The sequence below is a fragment of the Thermobia domestica genome, chromosome 13 (assembly GCF_964235325.1).
Source record: "Thermobia domestica chromosome 13, izTheDome1.hap1.1, whole genome shotgun sequence".
NCBI lineage: Eukaryota > Metazoa > Arthropoda > Insecta > Zygentoma > Lepismatidae > Thermobia > Thermobia domestica.
In genome coordinates, this window is record NC_137466.1 from 94,993,199 (window position 1) to 95,015,449 (window position 22,251).

The 22,251-nt window shown below is 33.2% G+C and overlaps 1 protein-coding gene across 1 annotated transcript in view; it reads right to left on the minus strand.

The window, feature by feature from the left end:
- The window catches only part of LOC145669238 (trypsin-like), a 39,790-nt gene that overhangs the window by 14,367 nt on the left and 3,172 nt on the right, over nt 1-22,251 (minus strand). The window contains exons 2-6 of the mRNA XM_081737562.1: nt 17,936-18,070; nt 15,333-15,403; nt 12,126-12,214; nt 9,640-9,766; nt 2,025-2,141 (exon numbers count right to left, since the gene is read on the minus strand). Of these exons, the coding sequence (XP_081593688.1) occupies nt 2,025-2,141; nt 9,640-9,766; nt 12,126-12,214; nt 15,333-15,403; nt 17,936-18,026 (495 nt within the window). The 5' untranslated portion in view covers nt 18,027-18,070. The remainder of the gene's footprint in view (nt 1-2,024; nt 2,142-9,639; nt 9,767-12,125; nt 12,215-15,332; nt 15,404-17,935; nt 18,071-22,251) is intronic.

Consider the following 22,251-nt stretch of genomic DNA (forward strand, 5'->3'; position numbering starts at 1 on the left):
TAACAGAAATTGTCCGGGTGATTTACACACTTCCTCAGCATCTTGTATCCTTTATGGTATCACATACATACATATACGATATTACACTTCATAAATCACAAAGCAGCACAGCACGCAATCTAAGACCACGTTTCCATTTTACATGAATCTTGTAGCTGTCATTAAAAAAAAAAACTTGCAACCTAATCTTTCTATTTACTGTTTACATGTTACAACTTCCTGAAAGCAAGAAAGGTATCTCCACCCATGCAGCACTGCACTCTAGTGGACAAATAGTGAACCTCCTCATTAAAAACGTGTATTTCGCGTACTTCCCCTCCCTGTCCAAAAGAAGCGGCGAAACTGGTTTTTCCTTTATGTCAGCGGGAGGGTGATAGCAGGTAGCAAGTAAGACGTCCCAAAAAGTTGCACATGGTTCAACTCCTTGTAAGATGAAAAACATGTTGAATATCCCTTTCAAGACTATGTTTACATGGTGAAATATGGTAGGGTTTTAAGATTTTTTTAACGACAGCTACAAGATTCATGTAACGTGGCAATGTGGTCTAACTCAATGCACCACCACGCAATACTAAATGTCTTGTCTTGAATGTGATAATGGGATTGGGCGAATTAACGTTTTCGCTGTTCTTTCAAGATTTTTTTATTCATTGTTGGCGGGTCAAAATCGTAAAAATCATTTAATTTTCCACAGAAAATATGCGTGCATTGTGTGTGCTTGTACCTGCGTGTCCCATGTATGTGCCGACAACAATACGTCAACGTTAGTTTCTGTCTTTGCTGAACGCCTTGCATTTAAACCTGTAAATGGAAACAATTATTTATATTTCTAGATAGAATAACGCGATTCACATGAAAATAACACAATTTATTGAGTAGACATAAATCTATGTTTAGGTACAATTCGAGTTTCTGTATTACTATATGAATATTGACATGAAACAAAAAATCTTATAAATTCTTTTTGAAGGGAATTTTCCACAAAGTCCCTCTAGAATTTCTCTCATATAAAAAAATGACGACACGTTATATACATCATTGTAAAGTATGTTTCATTGCAAATCCAATGAGGTATAAGTCATCCTGATATTGTAATTACTGTGGAAGTTGCATGTGATTATCTGTACGTAAATAACATATTTCTGAAAATAACCCATTTTTCAAAGTCACGTGGGTGTCACGGGAAAATGGTGCCAAAATCTTGTTGACTAGCGTAACAGATAATGAATTGATGTTTCGTTTCACAAAAGAATTTCTATAATACGATAAAAAATTATATTCTTGGAATATAAGGAATTACTTTTGTATCATACATTTAGATATTACTGGGGGCGCGGTGGCTCAGTGGTAGAGCGTTCACCTCCGGTGCTTCGGGTCCCTGGTTCGATCCCATTTGGCGCCGTGTGGACTTTGTGGTGGACAAACACCGTGCTCATTGGTTTTCTCGGGGTTCTCCCGTTTCCTCCCACTTTCTTCATTCCACCAGTTCACTCATCTTTCATTATCACCGTCTGCTTTAGCCTAACCGGCATACCGTGGGACGTTAAACTTAAAGATTTCATTTCATTTTCATTTAGATACTACTAGCAGAATACCCGTTCTTTGCACGAGCAGAATAGTTTCATTTTAGACATAAAGAGCTGAATTTGGATTTAACATCGGAGGTGTTATTGTTCATGTCAGCGACTCTGAAAACTATGAATTGGGCACTAATATCGGTTGTTTTCGATCATTTGCGTATTTGATCGAGATCTGTCGAGTGCTTCAAGTGACAAACATAGTGACTTTCATTTTATGTAGATATATAGATATACGTAAATACTACCTGCTAATTCGATAATAATAAAACCACATACTTAGAATTTGCTGAAAATGAATATGCTCTAATATGCTCCTATAATTCTTTGCTGCTTACTAAATTAGAGCTGAGCCAGAAATACAATTTTGTAAGTATGGAAATTTCTAATATTTGCCTAGTATCTGATACCTAGTACAAAATTGTTAAAATGAGTCACCATACCTACCTCTGTCTTTCCCCAACCTATCACTGTCGCCATAGTATTATCAGGGATTACTAGATCTTCATTGGGTAATATAGCAGCAGAAACAGTGAATTGGTTTAGCTCAAATGGTGGGTAAACCTTAAAATTTAAAGAACAAATTTAATTGAGTATATCAACGTTGTACTTATCAACACAAATGAAATACATTGTACTATTTATACATTTCTTGTACCCACAATGATTTTAAGATATTAAAAGGTTATGTATACCTACAATGTGGTATCATAACTTGAAATAAAATTAACATTGAATTTATAGGGACAAAATCAATACAGTGATTTTTTTGAAAGGTTTCTTTGTGATTGTATTTTGTCATTGACGGCAACAGCTTAACGTTGAGACTCAATTTCTCTCAATTACTCTCTCATATGAAATCGTTAGCACTTGCTTCTTATTACCTCGTGTTTGAACTCTCCTGAAAGAATAGGGTAAACGCGAAAGAAGTTAATTTCCAAATTGGAAAAAGAAGTCCTGGCTAGTAGATCCAATAAAATTTTATTAATAGATTCTATAAATAACTCAACTTATAAATAACATAATGCTGATGTACAGATTGTAGTTTATGAGTATGAAAGAGGATAAATAAGTTTAGTTAATTTTTCTCCTTATCTCACAACCTAACTTCTCATGGTTTATTACGAAGAGAGCTGCTTGATTTTTCAAAAAGTAACTTCGAAATTACCCAATTTGAATAATTCTTTCATCATTACTCAGTAGATTTCTCTAAGATGATTACAAGCATATTAGGGTTTCCATCAAAAGATTATTACCTTAATTGGAGCCAAACCTCAAACCGCATTTGTAGAAAGAATATGTCCTCCAAATTGCTATAGACACATGCATTTTTGTCTCGATTTCATTAGGAATATTGGTCACTGACATGAGAAATGTGTGAAATTGTTGAAGTAATATAATAATTAAAATACCCACTGATACGCAAGATTCGTATCATTATCTAATAATTCTAACAATTATAGAAAAGAAAAAAATGTTTATAGCAGTATTCTTTATTCTTTTATATAGTTATATATATATATATATATATATATATATATATATATATATATATATATATATATATATATATAGATAGATAGATAGATAGATAGATAGAGATATAGATAGATATACAGATATAGATATAAATAACAAAAACTGTTCTTTCCTCTCTTCGCACTTCTGCTTGAGTACCACTTTATGTGTTGTTCTCAGGCAGAAAATGGCCTTTAACAAGTTTTAAAACTACTTATGCCTTAAAACACTCTTCACTTCTTAATCTTCTCTTTGTGTTCTGTTTATAATTCCTGCGTACAATTCGAAGCCTATGTATAATTTCTGCGATTGGCAAGAGAGGGAGGACAGAGAAGGTCATTTGGATATGAGTGGTGTTGCCAATAGTAGATTTACTATGCTGAGCAGATATGCTTAAGCCAGAGGGAAGATCATAAATTCCACCAGAGTATATGTTTTTCTTCCTACCTGGAAGCACGTCACATGATTCAGTGTCATTCTCAAGATTAATGAGAGTACAATTTTATAAATATTTAAAATACATACAGCAGATAAAAATACGCGGCGACAGAACTGAGTATTGGATTTCTGTTCTTAATGTTAGTCTTATAAATTACTAGCAGCGTTCACCCCGCTTCGCTGCGGTCACCCCGGAACGCAATAAACTTTGTTACTTAGATAATTTTTACTTTTTCGCTTTCAAATTGCAGTAAATGTTAACATTATAGCGCCTGTCATTTATGTTAACCCGCCGAGTGACACGGTCATGCGGGTTGCATATAAATACGTTTATTTTTACCTATGATGAACTAATAACAAAGGATTTGTACATATGGACACTTGAATGGTCAATTATCTCAAGACACTGGTAATTAAAAATTAAAGTGATATGATAAAAACCATCTAGGGTCCAAATCCTAATAACCCCCCAAAAATAAAAGAAATTGGTTCAGCCGTATTAGCGTGATGAGCTAACAAAGGATTTGTGCGTTCTCTTTTATAATATAGATTAATAATTTGTCTGATAAACATTTGAATAACTCCCACAGATAATATTAACCAAGTATTGAAAAAAGTTCATTAACTTGCAGTTTTATGTGCTTCAATGTTATAACTAACTGTAGCAAATTTAGTTTCCGCAAAATTTTACATTTCACTGAAATTTATCTTTGCAGATATCCAGCTTAGTAATCGTTATATGTACACAGAGTCTCACAAAAATTTCTGGAGGATGGAATATGTGTAGAGAAATACAATTGTAATTTAAAAAATCACGAAGTAGCCAATACTTTTAGAAGCTCTAATCATCTATGCTGGAACGAAGTTACCCGCGACCCCTACGGGGATGCAGAGACAGCTATAAAATTTCAAATAGAAGTAGCTTTAAAATGTTAATGCAGATTCGAATTTTTCACAGAAAATATGTAGCATTTACTTGAAACACTTTTTCGTTATCTTCTTAAATGGCACTGTGATCGAAAAAAAAGGGAAAAAGGAAAACGAATAACATCGCTCATCACACGAGATTGAAAGTGATGTTGGCGTTAAGGCCTCGAAACGAGATAAGAATGCATTTGCAACAAATTTCTAAAAACGTTAACTAAACCAGATAATTTTTAATATTAATTTCCGTGAATAATAACACTGGCCGGCATCAGTTTAGTTACAGAAAGGAAAACCTCTGATTCTGACTAATTTCAGGATGCTGAATTCGAAATTGATAGCCGTTTTACTACAATAGCTCGTATTTTGGCTTTATACATTGTTGCCAATTTTGCCATTTTGTAGGGACGGCTTTAGTTGTCATCGAAGTAACCGGTTTGACAATGCTATTTGAGTAAGAAATAAATTAGATTTCACTCAGTTGGCGACAGATAGGACCCCCCCTTGTTGTTGGCATATATATATATATATATATATATATATATATATATATATATATATATATATATATATATATATATATATATATATAACAATGAATAACAGAAGGACGGGGATGATTAAAATGCTTGACACTTGTGTTCCTCCCCCTCCTTTGTTTATTTGTTTTTAGACCACTGAAACCGGTTTAAAAAAATAGGGTCTATGTGGCAACAATGAGCGGCACGATGACGCGGGCGAAAAATGCGCCGACTGAGCCGTTATTGCGTGGCTCAGTCTTGCTCTTATGTATTGCAGTAAGTAATCTCTCAAGTGTATAAGTATTTTGTCGGGAGAATTAACTTGGAATTTTTACGTCAGTAACTTCAGTTTTATTTTACCGTATTTTTAGAACTGTTTGCCTGTGTTTTCAGTATCTTTTAGTGATTGGGAAACTATCGATATTACAGCGCCTACAGGAAGCGATGAGAACACCAACTCAATATCTGCAGATGAAGATCCGAGAGACAGTTCCTTCCACGTAAAAGATAAGCCTCACTTCATCCTACAACATGAGTTGAATGATTTAGTGAGAGAGTTACAACTTTCGAAAAAGAAAGCTCAACTTTGGGTGCTAGACTCAAAGAGTGGAATTTACTGGCTCCTGGAACTACTTACACTCACTACAAGTAAAGGAACGAGCCTTTTCAGAATACTACAGAATGGAAGGTTCCCTTTGCGTATGCACGGACATCAATGGTCTGATGAATGAATTAGAAATTCAACATGATCCATCCGATTGGCGTATTTTCATAGATTCGTTTAAGTAGTGTGAAAGCATTTTTATTTCATAATGGAAATAAGCTACCGTCTATTCCTGTGGCACACTCTGTTTCGATGAAACAGACTTACGAGAATCTCGCACTCATTTTAAATCGTATTAACTACAAAGAATATGGTTGGCAAATTTGAAGAGATTTGAAAGTTATTGCAATATTACTTGATCTGCAGGGTGGATTTACAAAGTACTGTTGCTTTTTGTGTCTTTGGGACTCAAGAGCCACAGGAAAACATTTTTCACAAAAAGTGTGGCCCCCCTGAGTGACATTTAAGCCCGGTACCAACAATGTCAAGTATGAGCCTCTCATCGATCCAGCCAAGGTCCTGCTTCCACCTCTTCATATTCAGTTGGGCCTCATGAAGAATTTCGTAAAAGCTATGAACAAAGAAGGTGAAGGATTTAAGTATCTTAGACAGTGTTTTCCAAAACTAAGTGATGGTAAACTAAAAGAAGAAGTTTTCACAGGACCTGATATTCGCAAACTTATCCATTACGAATTGTTTGAACAGAGTTTAAAAGACAAAGAGTTAAATGCCTGGCGTGCTTTTGTTCAAGTTGTAAAAGGTTTTTTGGGCAAAACTAAAGCTCAAAATTACGAGGCTCTGGTGCAGCAACTTCTGATCGCATATGAAGCTCTGGGATGTTGCATGTCTTTGAAATCCACTTTCTGCACTCCCACCTCAACTTCTTTCCAGAAAATCTTGCAGATGTAAGCTACGAAATGGGAGAACGGTTTCACCAGGATATAAGAATGATGGAAACTGGATATCAATTACGTTGGGACCCTGCAATGATGGGGGACTATTGCTGGTCGGTGAAGAGAGAGGACCCAACATTTCATAAAAGAAAAAAAGTAAAGCAGATGGTGTTATTTGCAGCTCTAAATATTAGATTTTATAAATTACTCTGTGTATGTAAATGCTAATAGGCCTATACTAACAGAATATATATAGCTTTTTAGTGCTAATACACAAACAGAATATATAGTTTTTTTTAACTGGTTTGATGCAATAAATTAATTTTAAGAATTTTTAAAACTGAATGTCGTTCTTGACCAACAGTCGAAATGAAGTTGATTCCCTTTCGGCACGCAAACAGCTCATTTTCCCTATTATGGTAAATCTGGCAACTATACGTTACACAAAAATGTGAGCTAATGTAGTAAAATGGATATCATATTCATATTCAAGGACCTAAAATTAGTTAGAATCAGTGAGTTTTGTTTCTCTAACTTTTCAAAAGTTTAAAAACGTCGGCCTGTGTAATTAGTTCGAGCTTTGTTATCAGTTTAGTGACCAGAGGTATAGCAATTTTAAAAAACATGCAACATATGTTTTATTGCGAGAGCTATTCACTTCTTTTAGAACGAGACGAGTCGTGTGAATGAGCCTTCCCAATTTGTGATTGTACCTTCATGAGATTGGTAGGAGGACGATAATAAATACAAACTTGGTTTCAGAAGACTTCAAGTTCAGTCGAGTGAAGTTCAATCTAGTCATTATGTGTCATTTCTTTGTTGTCAAAGGATTGCCCTTACTTACCAAACGTGAAATACTGAGACTACACTTTAGAAAGGATATATTGTTCGACTCCTGCTTCCAGGCTTCTGAGAGTCCACTTACAGTACAAACCCGGCAAATGATAGGCGCCGATTGGGAAGTCCAATACCACAGTAATACATGAAACAAACATGTGGATTTTTAACAGAAATATCCTTAAACGGAATGCTAGTTTATTCTATTTTTCACGATTTCGATCCGTCATTTTGTTTCCAAGTTATAGTTGTTTCTGAATTCTTCCGAAAATTTTTCTACTGGTCATAGCTGCACAAGGAAGAATTTATATACTTAAGTTGATCTTTTCTTGATATCAGAAATCACCTACCAAACAGTGTCGATGTTATTTAGAAACAACTTCATTTAAACGGGATGGGCCATCTTGAAACGTCCGTGAAACTGCTAAAATAATAGATAAAAAAAACGCTGAAATTTGGACTGATACAAATGTCGAGAGACCATTGTCTGACATATTCTGCAGTTCCACCAGATTAACGGTGTTGAAAACTCAACATAAAGTTGTATTTTTTTTTAGTTGACATTACACCAGCTTATTACAAATTCTAAATTTTAATTATATGTTGAACGACACCTCACAACACGAAATATATTTTTCAGTATTTCAGTTAGAGATGTTACAATATCACAAGCATTCAATTATGAAAGTCTCTGCAACAGGAAGAACACAAGCGAGACATACAAGATAACACACATTGAAAGCTTCTTAGTGTTGAATCCTTTATTCCTTTGTATTTGACATATTTCGAATAATTAGGAAGAGAGTTATAAGAGATTTGAAATGTTGACTTTTTCAATTTTTTTAAAAATTTGTTAGATAGCTCCCATATTCAGCCGTGTAGATGATCCAATAGACATAAAGCTCATAATTCCATTGAAAACAATATAATTCAAATTGTTCAGGAAGATATTAATTACATGGAAAGAGATTGTTCGAGGTGGAATTTAAAAAGAAAGAAAACTTTCCTTGCTTCATTAGCATATTTAACTGTTACAAATGGATAATACATAATATGTGACAACATGTGCAGACATGTTCTCATACAATAAAATTCGTAACGCGGTTGGAAAGTACATGTAATAGTACATTTCTTATATGTTTTACTTCACCTTCTACGCTACAGGTCAAGTCTGTGGCATATATATATATATATATATATTGCAACCTGTAGCTATACTCAGATGTGAATTAAGGAGCTACTGAATATTTTATGAAAACTGGATCATTACGTTTTGAGCCATTGAAGGTGAAACGTACGTGCATATGTATCCCGCTCGTAAGGGTTTTATTATTAAGTTGGTATAGATGCTCTATCGCTTAATAAATTTACAATTTCCACATAACGAAAATTTACACTTGTCTGTAGTAATTAGTTGTTATGGCAATTTAAAATGTAACACTTTATCTATCTATCTATATATATAAAAGAGAACGTACAAATCCTTTGTCCGCTCATCACGCTAATACGGCTGAACCAATTTTTTTTATTTTTGGGGGGGGGGGTTATTAGGATTTGGACCCTAGATGGTTTTTATCATATCACTTTAATTTTCAATTACCAGTGTCTTGAGATAATTGACCATTCAGGTGTCCATTACGTACAAATCCTTTGTTAGTTCATCATAGGTATAAAAATAAACGTATGTATATGCAACCCGCATGACCGTGTCACTCGGCGGGTTAACATAAATGACAGGCGTTATAATGGTTTTTATCATATCACTTGAAAGCGAAAAAGTAAAAATTATCTAAGTAACAAAGTTTATTGCGTTCGGGGGTGACCGCAGCGAAGCGGGGCGGGTTAACATAAATGACAGGCGATATAATGTTAACATTTACTGCAATCTTCTATGGTTTTTATCATATCACTTGAAAGCGAAAAAGTAAAAATTATCTAAGTAACAAAGTTTATTGCGTTCCGGGGTGACCGCAGCGAAGCGGGGTGAACGCTGCTAGTTACAATATGAAATAGTAAACGTATCCTATTTTATAATAACAATGATACGAATCTTAATTTCTTATGATGATATTAGCTCTTTTTTCTGTACATAATAAACATAAATCTTCTGACAGAAAGAAGTGTATATCAACATAAAATTAAATCATGACCAATTTGTTCAGTCAGCAGGTCATCAAGAACTATTTAGTATATTATTGTAGATGTTATTTGATTATGTATATTATCTTTAAAACATTCTTGTCCAATTGTCATAATTCCTCATTCACTCTGTTTTCATCAATGACCACCAAATCTAATATTTGGAAAATAATTTATTTCATACTCACCTTAATAAGAGCTATATCATTTATTGAGGTTTCAAAGTCATAATTTTCATGCGTAATGTAATCCACTGATTCATGAAGAGATCCTCCTCTATCGTGCCTCAGTGATCCAGCTCTGATAGTGTATTTTCTAAAATAGAAAGTGTAATATCATTCAATGCGAATATTAATTATATTTACAATGTATACAAGGAATTGCAATAGTAAGATAGATTAATAACTTTATTTGAAGATTTCACATTTGATATGCTGTCACCTAATACATTTCAGAGATAATCTAAATTACAAAATTTTCATTAAAAAATGACATATGTGCTCTCATGACTACATAATCAAGAATTATTGCAGAAGTTATTCCCACAATTTGCTTCAAAAATAGTTATAATACTGTTCTAATAAATCTGCTAATTATTAGATTAATGATCAATAATAATAATAGCATATCGATAAAGAGTAATTATTTACTCGTATAACTACTGAGTTGACGAATACTAAAGTTGCGATAGGAAAGTCTAGAAATATTTAAATAATAAGTAAGATCAAATACTGGTGGGAGATAGTTCGAACCACATTTAATAATGTTGCTCCCTCATAATATCAGTGATACACAAGGATCGTAAGGGAAAAAAAATCGCAGAATCATTCCCATCATATGATCTAAACAATTATATTTAAAATCATTGTTTTTGTGGTAATCTTGAATGCTCAAGTCAGAATAAGTAATAGTAGCACGAAAAAAAAATAATAATAATGACTACTTCATCAAACGTATCTGTAGAAATAAATAAAGGACTTATTTTCCATCCGCATTACACGTAATCAAGCAATGTCATTATTATACATGGTTAGATGTTAACTGTAATAATATCACCAAAATACTTATACTAAATTATATTAAATGATAGATTCTAAAATTTCAAAATAGAGATCTGTAAATTTTCTAACCTGTAGTTCTAAACTAATAAATCTTAATCTAACGAATTTGTGCTTGTAATCTTTCAAAAAATGCTAATTTTTACGATGATTTCAGTTTTATGCTTGCATACCTTAAAACAATGTTCTTCCTCAATTTGATAAAAGATGTACTGAAAACATTCAATAGCGATAGAAATATATAGGATCTATATCCATTGGGCTACGATTAGTTGAATACGTATAATGATCGCATCCAGAACATTAAATAAAAAATGAATGTTCATGAGTAATGTTTTGTAGTTTTCTTGACTCATCGGCTCAAACTTGGAATTTCAAAACAAAATATATATATATATATTTTTAAATATCACATTTTACATCGTTGTTACCGTACCTACCTATATCCTCAAACAAATAAGCCAAAAAGGCTTCATTCTAACTTTGTTATTAAATATGTTATTATTTGCCTAGATACAAGAAAAAACATGAAACGTATAGTATTCTACCTAACTTGTTCTTAATTTGAGTAATGTTAAAAGTTTTAAGAACTTTTCGGTGCGTAATTTCATGGGTGCATATAAGATAAACTTGAAATCCAGAGACTAATATGGTTCCAAATAGAACTTGTGCGACCATCAATTTTGGATTTAGAATGCTAGTAAAGGAGTTATCGTAGATTTATATATATTCTTCGAGATTTGTTCTTCATCTAGTCCAGTAGTGTTCAACCTAATTTCTATCACGACCCCCATTTTATTGCAATAAGCTTGTGTGCGATTTTTAATATACATATTGCGGAGATCTCAAGATATTCATTTATTTCTGTAATAGTTGAATCCATTTCTTGTGTAGTGAATACAGTAACTTCCCTGAAAGCGAATGGATTAAAACCAAATTTGGTCAGTTCATTCATATTACAAATATCGAATCCGATCCGTCATACTGTTTCAAAATTTTAAAACTTCATAACTCCTTTAATTTTGGGTCATATGATAAAAAAGTAAAGTAATTTCTAATTTCGGTTTTAAAAACTTGGACAGTTGTTGAAAAAGTTATTGAGTATTTTAAATGACTTGATAATGTGCTTCACGAAGATTAAATCGGACATTGCCGCAGTAGTGAAATCGCACCATGCTCAGTTATCTCAATAGCTTTCAATTTTAATTGTATTTCAATATGCAGGTTTTGTTCCATTTGCGTTTTTCTGGTGGTTTCAATATGCAGTTCTCATTAGCTTTATATCGTACCTCTGTCATTTAAATTGATTTTTAAACAGCTCTGCACCTGTTGAAAATGTTTGGTAGACCTATCTTTGTCTGTTTAGTAGAGAATTATATTTCTCTCTTCCGTTTATCTTCTCAACCCCATAAAACCTCTCGCGAGCCTCCAGGTTGAGAAAACCTGGTCTAGTCTATGGATGTACTTATTCAGATGATACATTTAAGTTACCTTAAATAATATTCACATTATCTTGGTTAGAATAACTACACTGTTTGTATAAAGATTTTTAAAAAATACTATGTTTGAATTTTTGTAGTGTTTAATACAATTTGTACATTACATTAGTAAATTACCCTATCATACAGTGAGCGGCTGTTAGAACCCATTCCTCATTTAAAATAACGCCTCCACAGTTATGTGTTCCATACACTTGGAGAGACACCTGAAAAATAAGGGAATATTTAAGTTTTCTGTGCTACGTTCCAGTCACATAGTTCTTCAATTTCAAGACGAGTTTCAAGTGCTTATTATTTTTTAAAAAAAATATTTAAATTGATGAACATTTCAACCATTATAATTTATTTTTAAAATATACACTTAGCTGAATATAATTCAACTCTTCTGTGTAATCTAATTCTCACATAGTATGAATAAATAGATCTTTGCAGAGACCACATTAAAATATCTGTAATTTGAAACAACCCTAATCAGTCATTAATAAATAAAGATAAACGATCAGACAGGTAAAAATGAGATGAAATCTTAGCTTAATGTAAGATTTATTTTAAAGAAGATGAAAAAAGTCATGAGAAAAAACTAATGGGATAAAATGTGGAAGGAATGGCAAATCTACAATAACTCTCCCTCGCTTTATTACTCAGTCTTAGTTACATGATCTCAAGGGAAAATACTTCATGCAACAACTAACGCTGATTCTATTTAATATTTTTAGGACAGAATTTATTAACATATAAATAGGAGTTAGAACTGAACAAAGAAAGTTTTTTATGTAAGTGCCAGTATTTACTATTTTGTGGTAATATATTTTCAGTCACAACTAAGTATTATTTCTAAAACAAATTACTACTCAAAACTAATTCTAATCTATTTTAAATCTGAACACTAAAATTTCCAGCGTTCATTTGAGTTTCCTAAAAAGATAAAGATCAATCAAAGGATTATTAAATCATCGCGTACTATCGACAAAACTCATCCAATTTTTACCAAACCTGGTATGGTAGTATCCCTTCATCAGTGGCTTATTTTGTGGGCTTCCGGCCTTACCGGCGGTAGCCCTATTATATTACGAAATAAAGTTATTATAATAGACACTAAATCATATTGATAATTTTATACTTTACTGTCTTCTTTCAATGATACAAGTTTCTGAGAACTGTATATATTTAGAAAGATCCACTAACTTCTTTGCGCGCAGTCTGCCTCGCTAACTTAAGAGGTCTTCTATTTGACAACGCAGCAGAAACCACTCTCTAGCTACTACAGCAAGAATCGTATCAGCGTATTTTCATTTGCTTCACCTCTGCCCACATCGTAAAACGGGCTGCTAGATAACAGCAGTTACCTCTAGAAAAATTGTTTTCTTGAGTGTTCCGTAGCGGTTTACGTCAAAGCAGCGAAAATTTTGTGTTTTATAGTATTTTGCGATAGTTGGTTTGGCTGTTATAAATACATGGTTCATTATTTGCGTTACGTTGTGAAGGTTCTTACAGTAAGGCTCCTTCGTTACTAATCGCCTATTTCGGCGTTCTTTATTACTCGAACAACTTCCATTTACTCTGGTGAGTAGGGCTACCACTTATCCAATGCGAATAATAATAATAATAATAATAATAATAATAATAATAATAATAATAATAATAATAATAACAATATACAGATGTTCCAATATATGTTATAAAGGTTAGTGGTAGCCCAAGCCATCAAAGCAGTGATACGCCACTGACCTTGAAAAGATTAGTACTCTTGCAAAATATTATGATGTTCAGGTGTTTGGTTTACGAGTAATTGGTCATCGCTTTTTTTCTTTCTTTTTTGACAGTGCAATCAAGAAATTTCACAAAAACTCGATTGATGAGATTCATGATTGTGACCAAACTGGTATAGTTATATTCTCTCTTACACCAGCTTTGTGAATTATATACTATAATTTAAAATAAACTAATCGTTGGACAAAACAAACCAATTTATTATTGTAAAACTAATATCTTATGACAGTTTCGCCAACTAACCACTTGGCTTCATCAGGCATTATCTCTGATGAAATGATAGTGTCTGATGAAGGGAAGTGGTTATTTGACGAAACTGTCACAAGTTATTAGTTTTATAATAATTAATTGGTTTATTTTACTCAGTGATTAGTTTATTTTTAATTTGCTATTGTTGGAGGCCTTGCTGTTTTTGGTATACACATTACACACTAATATATCAGACATTTTATTCAAGAGTTACTGGCTACTAAATTTAGGTTTGGCCTTAGTGAAAGGATTTTATACAGAGTATTAATGAACTAGTCAGTCTAGAGATGATTCCTCGCATAAAAATTAATAAAACGTATTGTTGGCGTGTGGGGAAAGGTGCATTATTTCAGAGCTAGGCCGTCCAAAAGCGTGAAAAATTACATTGCAGCATGTGCTATTTCTAGTAAGAGGAACCGTAAAGTTGGTAGTTCCTGACACTTCCGATTTCACGCCGACACATTCAATGTTCACTGCTGTCAACACTTATTTTTGCCCTTGCGGACCCGTCGCCCATTGTTGAATTTGGAAGTAGTATCCATTTACACTAATATATATCGTCAGCCCACCGTTCCTGGCGTTCGAAATAACGTGTATTGCAATTTATTTTTTCCACTTTTGTGGAGATCCTAGCTCTGAAATTATGCTTGTCTTCCTACAGGTCCGTATATTTTTTTCCTTATTTGGTGAGGAATCATGCCTTACAGTTTGTCGTATAGTTAACTATACCCTGTATGTTGCTTGCTATCAATATAACTCACCCGATATCAACCAAGCCTGGTATATTGACAAAACTCGAAGAGCTCAGCGTCTATATTATGGTGTGTACAACTTTGATTTTTCACTTATTTTCCATCAAAGTTGGGATTCGGACTTACTCCGATTTCATTAAAAATCAAATTCGATGGCCGTGGGAGAAAATTTGAGATTTGATTTAGTGAAATTAATATATTTCACTAAAACGCAATCTAATGTGTAGTTTGGATTTAGGGAAGTCAAGAGATTGTACTATGGCTCAGTTAGGCTATAGAATACACGGAATGCATGGAGACAGCCCAAAGAATGGGAATGCATATTGCATTGAAGGCAACTTCCTATTCCTTGTATAGATTATCCACTGAAAAAGATCTCCAAGTGGGAAACAGTAGTTGTTTACACGTATGAAATTGCTTATACTGATTAGTCTTCTGTTATGTAGTATACCAAAATATATATTTTTCGATATACTCAACTAATCAAATCGGGTGTTAACTTTCCTTGTGAACTACCGGCATGAGAAGAACAATACAAGATATTTCTTTTTACCTGAAATGGAAATTCTCCTTCATGAGCTCTTTCTCCATTAATAATTGTATCTTCATTACTGATAATTGGCCCTGAAACAATTTTAATTCTTATATAATTATAATAGCAACAACAATGTCTTTTAAATAGCAACAAAATGAACATCAACAACTGAAAATCCAATCAAATATTTTAGTAATCCTTCATATCCACACACTGTCATGTTTCATATAAGAATAAATGTTTATACTTCAATATCTAGTAATTATTTACAAAGACATATGCATTGATGCTGTTCAGTGACACTTCGAAGATCATAGAATTTAGCTCGTGTAATTATCCAGTTTCTTTATTATTATTATTATTATTATTATTATTATTATTATTATTATTATTATTATTATTATTATTATTATTATTATTATTATTATTATTCAGCCTCCTTGCAGCAGTTATTTTTTGTTACCTTCATACTGAGTGCGTTAAAAACTGTGCGTTATATACACTTTGAACTGTCATAGAAAATTATTATTTTCCAACCCACAAAGTTAGATTTCTGTGGAAAATAAGACTACAGTCCAATTTAAAAAATAAATGTACTTTCTTCCAAATAATGATAAAGTAAATGTTCAAAATGGTAGCGTTTCAGCGTTGATACATTTCAGAATACGAATCAAGACCGCTTCCGTACTTCGCATCGAAGTGTCCAAAGGGATTTCTGTGCGTTCCGTTTGAAAATCATCCCAAAATGTGTCAAGCTTACGTGGTTTATGATGAAACACCTCTTTTTTCATTGTGCCCCCTAAGAAAAAAATCGATTGGCGTAAAGTCTGGACAGCGCGCAGAAAACTATTTTCCTTTATTGGCCCCTTGCATCCTATTGAGTGGTCTGGTACATTTTGATCCAGGTCCTATATCGGCACATTCCTGTTATATTACGGCGGAGCACCATTTGTTGGTAATAAAACCTGTCATTACCATACATTGCACGAATGGCAGGGAAAATGAAATCGGCAAGCACTGTGAGGTACTTTTTATATAGTTACAATACCATCAAAATGGAAAGACCCAATAAGTCCCTTAGGAAACAAATCGCATCAGGCAAATTCACATATGTTTCAACAGTAATATGGGGATTCTCTTCAGCCCAGTATACAAAATTATACGTACTGACAACTCCAAATTATCTTTCATCAAACTAAACCGGAATGCTACCCATAAATTCCGGTTCATGTGTAACCATTTTCTCAACCCATACATAAAATCATTCTGGGATCTGGATTGTCGTCACTTAGCTGTTGCATAAGCATTGGAATGTACAGATGCAACTTACCTTTCTTTAGTTAGCGAAGCACACTACTAGCTCTTACACTGCTCTCGTAATGTTTTGTCTTGATTTTTGCGACGAACGTTGAAACAGTTCGAGCACCGAGAATGAGGATTCAGCACTTGTAGGCGTGTGAGGCAGCCTTGGTCTACCACATTAAACATATTTTTCTATAAACTTCAGTTTTGTTTCGTAGACCTGTACTTGTCACTCGAGAAAGTGGATCAGTTCCATACTCACTCTCCACTGTCTGTGAACCATAGCAAGGTTCTCAAACTTCCAGTAGCACATTAGACCCTACTTCCACTCTTCAAAGCTTAAACCATGCCATCTGCCATCTCTACTCCCTTGTCACTAACTGGATTGCGTAGCTAGACCGGCAATTCTGCTGCCACCTGTTGAGGAAACACAACTTCCACTTTTTTTTTTTCAGAAATTTAAGCTTGTAGGTTGGTAAAATAAATTTTCTATGACTAGTCGGCTTTCTTTTCTTGGAGAGATAACCCGTCATTTCAGTCTCATGAAGTGGACATTTCTTCACAAAATAATAATAATAATAATAATAATAATAATAATAATAATAATAATAATAATAATAATAATAATAATAATAATAATAATAATAATAATAATAATAATAATAAATAAACATGAGGTCGTCGTACATAGCCTGATTAGCTTCCGTTTCTACATATTTTCCTCTTTAATAACATTTAATTGCTTTTACTACTAGATGGGATTTGTAAACGTCAAAACAAAGGAGAGAGAATCGCTAATCTTGTAGTACTTCGCAACAATTTTTACAGAGGTAGTTGGTGAGTACTTCACATTTTATGCCCTTAGCAAAACTTCCTCTATAAAAATTGTTGCGTGAGTATCTTAATATTCTGAAATATGTATTTTTGGACAGGGCACATACTAGTTCCTAAGTGAACTCTTGCCCGACTATGTTAAGTGCCATAGTTCTGGAGCTATGGGCTTTTAAAGTTTTTTTTCATGCTTCCGGCAGCCTATAAGTCCGAAAGGAAACATTTGTGCACCCAGGTTTAGTATTTACTTTTTGTCTTATCTTGGTGTGAGGAATCACCTGCCAAACGTTATCGGTGTTGTTTTGAAACACCCTGTATAGAGGAAAACAAGATATTCTTGATAAAAGCGTCATTTACAGAATATGTAACTTTTTCTGCACATAATGGTAATGAAATCCTATGTTAATTTTGTAAGTAACCAACAATAATAAATACATTATAATTATTAATATCATTATTTGTAAAAGTGAATAGAATAAACCTGTTACCTTCACTTGCAGCCTTGATTATTTCGAATGATATTATTAAAGTGAAAAGTGCAAAATAGCTGCAGAATGTGTCCATCAGGAACTGCGCCATTGGTCACTGTAGTAGCTTAAACCACACATATTTGTGAATATGACCTATCAATATAAAGAATATTATGATATTAGCACATTTTATAACGACAAAACTGAACTTTAAAAATGTTGATTGAATATTGAACTTCAAATATGAAATATATTAATTGAACATTAATTAGTTTCACTATTTTTTTAGTTTGAAATATAAAATGTAAACAAACATTAAAACATGAAGATCATGCCCTAGTGATCTCAATTCAAAGCATATATGTGATAGTTTAAAGGTTGTCAAAAGATTTTTTTAAAAAAAGTAATTGTGATGTTTACTAAAAAAACTAGTTGAGAAACTTCCTGAATGTTTTAGTGCTTCAACTTTGCGAAGTAGGAATTTGCACGAGACGACTTGCATCCTTTACTAGCCTCACGAGAAATTAAAATTAAAACAAGAAATCAATTCGAAAAAGAGTCAAACTTTCTAAAGTGAAAGTGATAGAAATTTTCAAACTTAAGTGTGAGTCTATAAGAATAGGACCTTGAAAATTAGAAAGAGAGCTATTGTGTCAGCAAACTTTTTTTTTTCTTAAGGGAATGTGGTAGATCGCATATCCTGAGGAACATCAAACTTCTTCACATTAACAATATCGTTGTGTGCCTATGCTACTGAGGCTTACCTGGGCTCAGAGGCACAGCGCATACTAGAGCTCTTTTCCAGATGAGGTTTCCATACCTACAAATCTAGAACGTATCCCCATTTTTATTCTACGAAGGAGATTATGAGAGTAAATAAAGGGTACACAAATTTCGTGGAGGAAATTGTGAGCAAAAGGAAACATTCATTAATAGCAAAGGTAGTGTGTGAAGCTCAATGAGAGTACCTTTGTTCTCTAAAATGAATCTAATTTGGAATTTAATTTCTAGGAAAAATTTTGATTAGTGTCGGACTAAAAACAACACTTAGCCTCACAACAGACATTCAGACGGGAGAGCAGAGTTATAGGCATTTGTGAAGAAACTGCAATAGATTCAGATTTTTGTCAGCGAATGCTTACTACTTATGAACTTAAAGTTTTCCATTCCAGTTCGTCGTAATCGGCACCAACACTCACACAAACACTTCACTACTACACAGTTTGTAGAAGTTGTTCGGTGGCACTTATTTGGTCCATAAAGGTGAATGGAAAGTCCTCTAGTTCATTGGACATCAAAATTGCTAGAAAATCCTGTGCGGTGATCAATAAGGAGTCGGGGTCCCAGCATCATGGGCGACTAGCAATCGTCTTTTCCCTTCTCTTCTGTGAAGGCGATGTTTTTCGGCGACTTCCCTCTTTTTGGGAGGATGTCGAGGGTATCTTCTAAATACTCTGAAGGACCCAGAGAATTGTAAAACAGTCTTTTTACGTATTGGATATCTTCTTCCTCATATTAAATTTGTCTTTCGATGATTAAATTAAACAAATAGGATGAGCTCGCACACGGAGATCTTGCGCGACTGAATTTTAGAGGCAGAAGTCATCATGTTACAAATCGTTGGTCCTATTTGTAGCTTCGTATGACGTTCTTTGAGCGATGAAGCGTCCATATCTCAGCAAATTGATTTCCTGGCGATGGGAACGGTCTCTTCAATGCATTCCTATCTTAGGTTTGCAGTTTCGTTGATTTTTTCAATCTTCTGCTCTGTCTGCATGTCTGTTTCCCGGCTAATGTTGAAGGCCGATTTAATGAAGTAAGAAAAGTAATTGTTTCTATGCAATGAAAATTAATTTGGAATAGTTGAGTTTTTCTCCGATTATTTCCTTTTACTCGTTCTTATTTATTTTTGCTTTCTTTCTATAAATTACAAATTAGATGAGTTTTACGATATTAAATCTAAAAGATTTTCATTGTACTCAAAGTGTACCCTTAACAGTAATGATTATAATTGCATTATATCATTTTACTTAACCAGCATATGTGTGTGTAAATTCGTGATATTTTTTATTTATCTGTCCGTCCGTCTGTCTGTTCCACTAGAACTCTCGTAAAACTTATTCGATTTAAATTAACCTTAGTGATGCTTTCCTTCTATCTTTTGAAATAATGCTATTGCGTAAAGTCGTAATCTCTCAGAAACGAGAATTAAATCCACTCCACATTTTTTCACATATATAAAATCCATTATGTTTTTTAATGTAAACTACGTAAAAAATATTCGATTTCAATAAATCATAATGTAGTGTAATCTTTCTTCAGGATATTCTAATGCCAGTTTCTGCAGTTGAAATCGACCAAGAATAAACTTTAAAACAAGTATGTTCTTCCCAGTTTCGAACGTTTCTTATTTAAATATCATAAAAGAATTTTCTTTTATAGATTTCGAAAAAAAATGATTCGATTTTGATGCAATACGACGTAACTTTCTTTTAGTCCTCCAAATTGCCCCACTGTATGAGATTAAAATCTATCAAAAATATAAAGAGAATCCTCCAACTGAAGAAAAAACATGTTCTACGACATTTTCCCTAAAAATAAACCTAAATATTTAATTTTGAAGCAATATGGCACACATTTCATTTGTGCTCTCGAATAAGCCTGAATGCAGTTCAAATCAGTAAAAAAATAAGTGATGTATTTATCTTACAAATTAGAAAACATGTTCCACAAGTTTCGTAAACAAATATTTGGTTTTGATGAAATATATGACTTATATTTTTCTTAGCCTTTCTAGTCATCCCTAGTTAGAATTATTGGATTAGAATCAGTCGGGAATGATGGAATGAATTTAACTCCTTCCACGCGATTTAGAATATACGGTATGTCTCAAGATAGCTTTCGTAAAAATATTGCGGTTTTGATAGAATACATCTGGTGTATACCTTCAATGAGATTTTCACTCAATTCTATGCTTGGGATTGAAATCAATCAATGTTCCCATTTTTATTAAACGTGATGAAATTGGTAAATAGTAAGACGATGAGAATTTGCAATTAAAAGAAGATTTGATGTGTTCACAATGTACAGCACCACTAGTAATAGAAATGGCCTTTGGTGCCAGTGGCACTGGGTTCAACTCCTAATGGGGACACTCGATCGAAAAAGTGTAACAATCTTTTTTCAGACCAAGCATTCTGAGTGAGATTTTCCTCAAACACACAAGTCAAATATCGGGATGGCAAATATAGGGATATCATGATGATTCAGATCGCTCTCTTCCCCAATCCTTTCTTCCTCCCGAATTTTTCAGGTAGTGTGGTCGCCGAGAGACGTCGTCCCTCATATCTGACGGGCTCACATGATCATAGATGCCGGAAGCCTAGAAATTTAATTCCTAACTCTAACCTAAACAAGCAACAAATTAAAATATACTTAATTTCTATTGGTATATTAATCTATTGACATTCTGGCACATGAATTTGTATAAAATTGTAGCATTGAGTTTTAGATGGTTAGTATTTATTGGAGGAGAGCTGAAGATAAAGAAAATGTAACAAGAGATAATGTAAATTTAGTATAAGTTTTTTTGATATTAATGTATATTTTAAGGAAAGTGTGTGTTACTATCAAATTACTAAAACTGGATATAAATGAAGCAAATCAAACTTCAGTGAAATCGGCATGTTTGTAATTCACCACATATTAACGTAAGATTTGATTACACAGATACTGATACGTGTATTTTCGTGTAAGAAAAATATTTAATGAAAATGTTTACTTTATCCTTTCGTGGTAAGAGGGTTTTTTCTAAATCTTCGTATTTGTGTACTAATGTCCTTAATTGCTGGTGGCATCTCTAATTATTTGTAAATTTCCACATATATGTATTCAAAACAATGTACAATTAGGATGTTAATAGTATCCAGCATGAAAAATGAAGCGCGGAAAATTTCACAAAGTTATGCTTTCAATATTAGCATGATCTACTTGAAGTATTATAAAACATAGCGTTATAACTAGAAAGAAATAAAACTAAAAATAATAGATAAATTGTTAAAATCATACCTTCACAAGCAGATTACGTATTCTGCAGCAATTACACCATTTCATATTTTTAATGCATGTATTATGTTTGTAAGCATGTACTGTACACGCAAATACATACCCTATTAAATCCCACTTGAATAGAAGCCAACTATCAATGCAACATATTTTATCCTGGTCATGAATATATTTATTATTATTTTCGTTCAACAGAATTCACGTGTTTAAAGTAGTCATGACAACACAATCGTAACTATACATATGCTGTCATTACTGGTAGGTCACTT